We start from the raw sequence: 7,492 nt of genomic DNA on the forward strand, positions 1-7,492 counted from the left end.
GAGGGAGGAAGAAAGAGAGAGAGAAAAGGAGAGAAAGAAAGAAAAGAAAAGAAAAGAAAAGAAAGAAAGAAAGAAAGAAAGAAAGAAAGAAAGAAAGAAAGAAAAAGAAAGGAGAGGCGGGGAAACAAGGAAGCAAAGGAACAGAATCAAGTTTCTATCCCTCAGGATAAAACCAAATCTCCCCCCCCCCATCCACCTGCTTTTTTTAAGGGAGGCATTTCAACTTGCATCGGATTTAATAGCAGCCAATTAAGGTGGGGGTGTCAGATATGCAAAGTAAGAGGCGGGGCTTCTTCCCTTCCATCCAATCAGACGCCTCTTGGGGGGGCAGGTTTGGCCAGGCCAGGCCCCTCCCCTCCTGATAAATCCGGGCTCCCCCCTTGGGTGAGTCTACCACTTTCCCTTCTCCAGCCGTCTCGTGACACCTCCTCTTTTTTCTGCCGTAAGTATTCCTCCCTTCCACCCACTTTCTCCTTCCGTTTTTTCCTCTCTTCTCCTTCCGAAAACTTTGGGGAACTTTGGGGAGGAGGAGGAGGGGGGGGCTGATCTTCCTCCCCCCACCCATCCTTTCCCCAAAGGAAAAAAATTTTTTGGGGTGGGGGAGAGAGAAAGTAAAGAATTTCCAAAAAGGCTCAGCCACTCTGGGAAAACAGCAGCTAAAATAACTAATTTTGGGGGGACGACGACAAGTCCTTTGAAGGTCGTTTGCCCCCCCCCAACTCAGCTGCTGCCCCCTTTGAGCATGTGCAGAGGGCCAAACCGCCCCCCCCCCGAGGCTAGCGGCAGAGACTCCCTCTGCAACGGGGCAGTCAATAAATTCAACTTTGTAAAGAACGATCAAGTGATAGGACTTGGGGGGTTGGCCTAGATGACCTCCGAGGGTCCCTCTTTCCAAACTCGGTTATTCTCTTAAATAACGGGAAAAGGAAGCAAAATTTCGCCCTGTGCCGGAGAAAAAGGCTGCCAGCCATGCCCGGCGTGGGTTTTTTTTTTCCCCCCCAATCCTGGGTGGGTCATTAAGGGTGGGGGGCAAGGAGACCACCGTGTCCACCCCCACTGAACCCACTGAAAACTTTCTCTGTTGTGCCCCCCCCCGCCATCTTGCCAGGGTGTGCCACTTTTGGCAGGAATAAGAGACACACAACAGGCAGGGCGGGGTGCCACCCTGACACACCCCACATAACGTCTCGCTCACAATCCGGCCAAGTTACGGTAACTTTCCAAAGATATTTCCCCCCCCCCAATTTTTAATGCCCCCTGGTGGGAAAACCTGGGAACGTGCTGGGAAATTTGGGGAAGGGGTGCAGGTATTATTTTTTTAAAGGGGGGGGGGCTATTCAAAAAAACCCTGGAAACTTTTCTCTTTGCCTCCCTTCCCTCCCCATAATGCTGCTCACCGGTTCCCCGAAAAGGCGCACCATTCGAACGCAGCTCTTCCGCCGGGGGTGCTCCATTCGAACGCAGCTCTTCCAAACTTTTCGCCGTTTTTGCTCCCCAAGTTTTCATTTCTTTCGGGGGGGGGGTGTCTTTTGCAACGAGCAGAAATGTCCTCGTCGGAAGAGGAAGTCTCTCCCGGATGAGGTCCTTTGAAAAATATTTCCTTTTGTAGGGGGAGGAAGAAACAAAAAAAGGCCTTTAAAAATAAAAAATAAATAAAAATAAATAAAAATAAAAATAAAAAAAAAACCAGGCTGAGATTTGGCTGGCCGTTTTTTAAGACATTTGGAAATGATCTTTGTTTACAGCTTGCAAGGATGAAAGGGGGGTTTTTTTTGTGCGTGTGTATATGTGTATGTCCGTTTGCAGGAAAAGCACCGAATTGGGGGGAAAAAATATAGCAGGAAAAATATTGGCGTCATTTTTTGGCGGATGAAAAAGACGAGGAGTTCGCTCCAAAGGAAAGGAAGCGAAAAAAAATTCAATTTTTTTTTTTCAAGTTGAAAAATGACCCCTTTGGGCGTTTCCGATCGGACCCAACGGTGTGTGTGTGTGTGTGATGGCCGGGCAGAGAAAGAAAATTGAGATTTTCTATTTATTTTTTTCCCCCCCCGGCGCTTCTGGGTAGATTTCGAAGCGTTGGCCTTGTTGTTGTGTGGGCGAGATGTGTTGTGAAGTCACAACGTCACAGCTGGCAAGGAAGCCTGAATGCCATCCGTGGCATTGCCAGGAAATCTTGTGGCTTAAGTTAAAAATAGGGAGAAGGGGAAGGGAAGAAGGGAAAGGGAGAAAGGAGAAAAGGAAGAAAAAAGAGGGAGGGGGGAAAAGATTAAGGCGAAAGAAGGCAGGAGAAAGGGAAGGGGAGGAGACGGAAGGGGAGGGAAAGCGAAGGGAAAGCGGGAAAGGGAGAAAGGAGAAAGGAGAGGGAGGGAGGGAGAAAAAAGATAAAGGAGAAAGAAGGGAGGGGAGGGGAGAGGGAAGGAAGATGAGAGGGGAGGGGAAGGCGAAGGGGAGGAGAGGAAGGAAGGAAGGAAGGAAAAGGAGAAAGAAGGCAGGAGACAGGGGAGGGGAGGAGACAGGAGGGAGAGGGAGAGGAAGGGAGGGGAGAGAAGACAAAAAGAAAGGATGGAGAGAAGGAGGAGAGAGGAGGAAAGGAAGGAAGGAAGGAAGGGAAAAGAGGGGAAAGGAAAGGGGGAGGGGAGAGAAGACAAAAAGGAAGGATGGAGAGAAGGAGGAGAGGAAAGGAAGGAAGGAAGGAAGGGAAAAGAGGGGAAAGGAAAGGGGGCGGGGAGAGAAGACAAAAAGGAAGGATGGAGAAAAGGAGGAGAGAGGAGGAAAGGGAGAGAGGAGGAAAGGAAGAAAGGGAAAAGAGGGGAAAGGAAAGGGGGAGGGGAGAGAAGACAAAAAGGAAGGATGGAGAAAAGGAGGAGAGAGGAGGAAAGGGAGAGAGGAGGAAAGGAAGAAAGGGAAAAGAGGGGAAAGGAAAGGGGGCGGGGAGAAAAGACTAAAAGGAAGGATGGAGAAAAGGAGAGGAGAGGAAGGGAAAGGAGAAAGGCGGCAGGAAAAAGGGAAGGGAAGGAGAGGAGACGAGAGGGGAGAGGAAGGAAGGGGAAGAAGAAAAAGGAAGGATGGAGAAAAGGGGGAGAGAGGAGGGGAGAAAAGGAAGACAGGAAGAGAGGGAGACAAGAGAAAGGAAAAAAAGACGCAAGTGAAGGAAGGAAAGAAAGGAAGGGAAATGACGGTTAATGCAAAAGTGGCCGCCTGCAGATTTATTTATTTGCAAAGCAGGAAAGACACAAAAGGAATTTTCTTTTTTGGGCCGTTTGGGGAGAGGGTTCGAAACCTCCAAAATCCTGGCTGGGCCCATTTCCCCACCCCACCCCAAGCCCCCCACCCCTCCCCCAAGTGAGGCAAAAGTACACAATTCTCATCCACCCAGCGCTAAGATCATCCACTCGGGCCCGTTGGGGGCAGTTTTGGCTGTAAAATGGGGTTTTTTTTTGCAAGGATTTGGTGGGGCAGCCTCAGGCCCCCCACACACCCCCTTAAGCCTGCCAATCAAAAAAAAAGAAATTTAAAAAGAAAAATCAGCGCCGTGGACCCATCCGATCCACTAAAAAGAAACTTAACCCAAGAGTCGATCAGGCACGCCGGAGACGAAGTTGTTCTCTGGTTTCGCTCTGACAAGGAAGCGGGTTTTTTTGGGGGGGTCAGGCTAGATGACCTCTCGGTGTCCCCCTGAAATGGTTGGCCTGAATATTCGACTCTGGGGGGGGGAAGGAGGAGGAAAGCATTGGGAGGGCGCAGAGGAGAGCAAGGTGATTGGGAGGGGGGAAAAATTGTCGTTGGAAAAGGACGGGTGGGGACTTTTTAAGGTGGACTCTTCCTAGCCAAAGAGGCTCCACCGCGGAGGGGAAAATTAAAAGAGAGAGAGAGAAGCAGTGGAGGAAAATCCAGACAAAAGAGGAGCAGGTTTTTTTGGGGGGTGGGGAATTTAGAGCCCAGCCCAGCCTGAAGGAATTACTTTTGATATCCTTTGAACGTGGTCATTAAATTGAAATCATAGCTTAAATGAAAGCCTCTTTGGAGCCGGGGCCTCTCCCAAAGACGAAGGGGGGAAAATTAAAATTAAAATAAAAAGGAAGATATTCAGGACGATCAACTTATTCGGATTCCTGCTCGCTGGGATCTCTTTTAAAAAGCTGCTTTAGGGATGAGTCAAACCCTTTTCTCGTTTCATTTTTAACGGAGAAAAATGGAAACGAGGCAGTTGCAAAAAAATAAAAATAAAATGAAGAACTTTTCCAATTTTTCTCTCGGGAACGGGTCACGAATGCGAAGCGAGGCCAGCTTTGAGGACCATTAAAATAATAATAATAATAATAATAAAAAGAAAACCGGACGGAGAAAAAGAAGACGAGAAAATAAAAATAAAAAAGCTTTCGATTTTGTCTTTCTCCCTCCCGGCTAGATCCTTCTCCCGGTTCCGAGTTCGAATCATGTCTTCCCCCGTGGACACAGCCCTCTGCACCTTGGTGGCCGTTTTCCACCAATATTCCGGCAAGGAAGGCAACAAGAATACTTTGAACAAAAGCGAACTGAAGGAATTGATCCAAAAAGAACTGACCATCGGCCCCGTAAGTGGACGGAAGCAAAATAAAGGAGTGTTTTTTTCTAATACCATGAGGACTAGCCTCTTGATTCGGCCAACGCCGGCTCTTCCCAACCCCGTAAAGCCTTATTATTATTATTTTTTTTTCCTTCTGTTTTCGCTCCAGAAATTGCACGAAAGCCAAATCCAAGGACTGATGGAAGATTTGGACCGGAACAAGGATCAAGAGGTCAATTTCCAGGAATACATTACCTTCCTTGGCGCCTTAGCTATGGTTTACAACGAAGCTTTGGCCTGTTAGGCTGGACGGACGGGAAACGAGGACTGAAAGGAAACCAGGCCCTCGGGAGAATTTAAGAAGGAAAAAAAAAAAAAAAGTTTTTCCAAATTTTCTGGCTTGTCTTTTTTTTTTTTGTCTTCTTCGTTCGGAAAACGAACGATTCGTCGCCCCGATTCCCCTCCCAAAAAAGAGAATTAAATCGGTCCCAGGGAGTTGTATTTAAACCGCCCCCACCCCCCATTCCTACTCCTGGGTGTGAAGTAAAAAAAAAAAAAATGGGAGGGGAAAAAAATCTGTTTTCCATCTCGATTTTGGGGGGTCCTCGATTTACGACCGCAGTTTCTGTCATTAAGTGAGTCGCACCCCGTTTTGGGGGGAAAAAACCCCCACCTCTACGACGGGTGTTGACTTCAGTTCACAGCGGAGGTTCGGTCAGTCGGAGAATCCCCAACTTCGATCGCCTTTGCCTTTGTGGGAGGGCCGGGTTTTTTTTCAGTGGCGTCGCAAATGCGGAACGGACGCTAAGTCGAGGACAACCTGTACGCCGGAGACGAGCCGTTCGGGTAGATAAGGGGGTGAAAGAGAGGGAGGACTTCGGGGTTCAAACCATGTCGGGAGGGCGGAGGTTTGCTGGGAGAGGCATAGGGACTCCTGCTCGGGCACGGGGTTGGACTAGATGGCCTCTGGGCTCCCTTCCAGCTTTAGGATTCTAACCAGCGTTTCGACAAGCTGCAAAAAAGGCTTCTGGCAGGGAAAAACCGCTTTAGGCATCCTCTGGGGGCTGGCACCCCTCTCCATTTCCCAATTCATTCACAAATTAATACAAATTATTATTATAATAATTTTTATAATAATAATTATTATTATAAATATTATATTATAATATTATAATAAATATTATAATAATTATTATAATTATTATAAATCATTATTTATTTATTTTTAAATTTGATTTAAAATTTAAATCAAATTTAAATTTAACCTCTCTTTTAAATTGTTTTTAAAAAAATTTTTAAATTTTAAACTTGTCTTATGAATTTGGGGTGTTTCAAATTTCATTTCCGGGCCAATCATTTCATTGTATTTTAATGGTTTTTTAACATTTATATGTATTTTATTCGGCTGTTCACTGCCCTGTGTCCTTCGGGAGTAGGGTGGTATACAAATTCAATAAATAATAATAATAAAATAATAATAATAATAAAATAATAATAATATAATAATAATAATAATAATAAGCCGCCCTTCTCCGGAGACTTACGGGGGCTTACAGTGCGTTAAGCAATAGCCTTCATACTTTTGTATATTTATACAAAGTCAGCTTATTGCCCCTACAAACTGGGTCCTCAATTTACCTACCTTAGAAAGGATGGAAGGCTGAGTCGACCTTGAGCCTGGGGAGATTCGAACTCACAGTAATTGCAGGCAGCTGGTGTTAATCACAATGCTATCAGTCTGCTGAGTTACATGGCCCATTATTATTATTTCTTTCGAAACGAGACGGCCTGTCAATCAAATTGACCGCGACCCCAGAGCCGAAACTCACCCAACGCAGGTAGCCCTCGACTTTTAACGACCGCCATGGAGCCCAACACTTGACGGCGTTAAGTGAGTTTCGCCCCATTTTACGACCTTCCTTGCCGCCGCCGTTCAGCGGATCGCCGCAGCTGACTTGAGTTAGCGACCGGGTTGTTAATTGAATCCGGCTTCCTCACCCCCCCACCCCCCGTTGAATTTGCTGGTCGAAACGTCGCAAGAGAGGGTTCCGCGGGACGCAGCCACGGTCATAAGTATGAATCGGTTGCCAAGGGTCTGAATTTTGACCGCAGGATCAGGGGAATGCTGCAAAGGTTTTAAGTCCCTTTTTTTCAATCCCGCTGTAACTCTGAATGGCCGCTAAACGAACCGTTGTAAGTCGAGGACTGCCTGTATGGTGGAAGGATGCTCCTTTTTTCCCGAAAAGCCGCCGCTGAAGTCCTGTTTGGTCCATTTTATCACACCCTCTGAAACCTACCACTCCCCCCCCCCAGTCCCATAGGGGTTAAAATGGGCCAGGGTGGTAAGGGACTTGACTCAATAAGCTCTGATCGAACAAGCCATCATTTCATGGAAGCCCGCCACCTCTTCTCCGAGACGACAAATTTTGTCGTGTGGAAACACTGAACAAAAAACCAGGATTAGGGAGGTATTTTTTTTTCCAAAATGGGTGGAAATCCAGGCGGCCCTCTCGATAAACTCTGATCGAACAAACCACAGTTTCGTGCAAGGCCACGCCTCCTTTAGCACACAAGAGCTGGTATGACAAACCGGTTGCGAGTTCAGGAAGCGCTCCGGGAAGGAATCCACCCCTCTTCCCGTAAGCAAAAAAAAAAACGGAGTAAGGAAGGTATTATTCAAAATGGCCGACAATCCCGTTTTGGATTTATCGGGAAGTGAATGATGAGCGAAATCGATCCGTCCCGCCCTCCAGAGTAAATAGAGGAACGCCTGCAGTTCCTATGTTTTTGTCGCTGCTACGTGGCCAAGCTTTCTGCACGTGTTCAGGAATGTCCTCGCGTCGTGGCAGTCTTGGGACGGATCCAAATACGGATTTTTGAGTCACCATAGTTAAATATGGGGGCATTTGGGTGGGTGGGGGGGGAGTGGGGAAGTGGCCACCACCG

At 47.2% G+C, this 7,492-nt stretch overlaps 1 protein-coding gene across 2 annotated transcripts in view; it reads left to right on the forward strand.

Moving 5' to 3' along the window:
- The window catches only part of LOC148111508 (protein S100-A6-like), a 28,649-nt gene extending 23,708 nt beyond the window's left edge, over nt 1-4,941 (forward strand). The window contains exons 1-3 of one of the 2 annotated variants that reach the window (XM_087880733.1): nt 347-442; nt 4,409-4,574; nt 4,716-4,941. In XM_087880733.1, coding sequence (XP_087736859.1) covers nt 4,437-4,574; nt 4,716-4,850 — 273 coding nt within the window. In that variant the 5' untranslated portion in view covers nt 347-442; nt 4,409-4,436 and the 3' untranslated portion in view covers nt 4,851-4,941. Of the gene's footprint in view, nt 1-346; nt 443-4,408; nt 4,575-4,715 lie in introns of those variants that run through there. The other variant, XM_087880734.1, reaches the window with a different exon arrangement.
- Nucleotides 4,942-7,492: the final 2,551 nt, after the last annotated feature.

The sequence above is a fragment of the Pantherophis guttatus genome, chromosome 18, assembly GCF_059756535.1.
Source record: "Pantherophis guttatus breed Tessera chromosome 18, ASM5975653v1, whole genome shotgun sequence".
Lineage (NCBI taxonomy): Eukaryota > Metazoa > Chordata > Lepidosauria > Squamata > Colubridae > Pantherophis > Pantherophis guttatus.